The following is a 292-nucleotide window of genomic DNA, read 5'->3' on the forward strand; positions in this document are numbered from 1 at the left end:
CGCCCCGCCCACGTCCTCCGGGTTGGCCATGGTGTGGCGCTTGGCGTTGCCGCGCCCCTGCAGGTAGCGGGCCGCTGCCAGCTCGTCCAGCGGCTGCGTGCCGCTGCTCAGACTGCTCGGGTTGCCGCTGGAGCTGGCCGACATCAGCGACAGCTGCTCGTGGGAGCCGGGCGACGCGCCCCAGCTCATGTGCAGGTTGGCGCCGCCGTCGGAGGCGCGCCGCCCGAACCCGCCCACGCTCAGCACCGTGGGCGGCTTCAGCAGGTGCGGGTCTTTGCCGCCAAAGTACGGC

At 73.6% G+C, this 292-nt stretch overlaps 1 protein-coding gene across 1 annotated transcript in view; it reads right to left on the reverse strand.

Moving 5' to 3' along the window:
• LOC109536546 (serine/threonine-protein kinase SIK3) overlaps nt 1-292 on the reverse strand; it is a gene marked incomplete at its 3' end in the record, with an annotated part of 2,055 nt that continues 1,763 nt past the window's right edge. Inside the window, 1 exon segment of the mRNA XM_048662962.1 lies at nt 1-282. Within this exon segment, the coding sequence (XP_048518919.1) occupies nt 1-282 (282 nt within the window).

This window comes from Dendroctonus ponderosae, unplaced genomic scaffold, assembly GCF_020466585.1.
Source record: "Dendroctonus ponderosae isolate FM_Combo_2020 unplaced genomic scaffold, Dpon_F_20191213v2 Dpon_F_20191213_12, whole genome shotgun sequence".
NCBI classification, from domain to species: domain Eukaryota; kingdom Metazoa; phylum Arthropoda; class Insecta; order Coleoptera; family Curculionidae; genus Dendroctonus; species Dendroctonus ponderosae.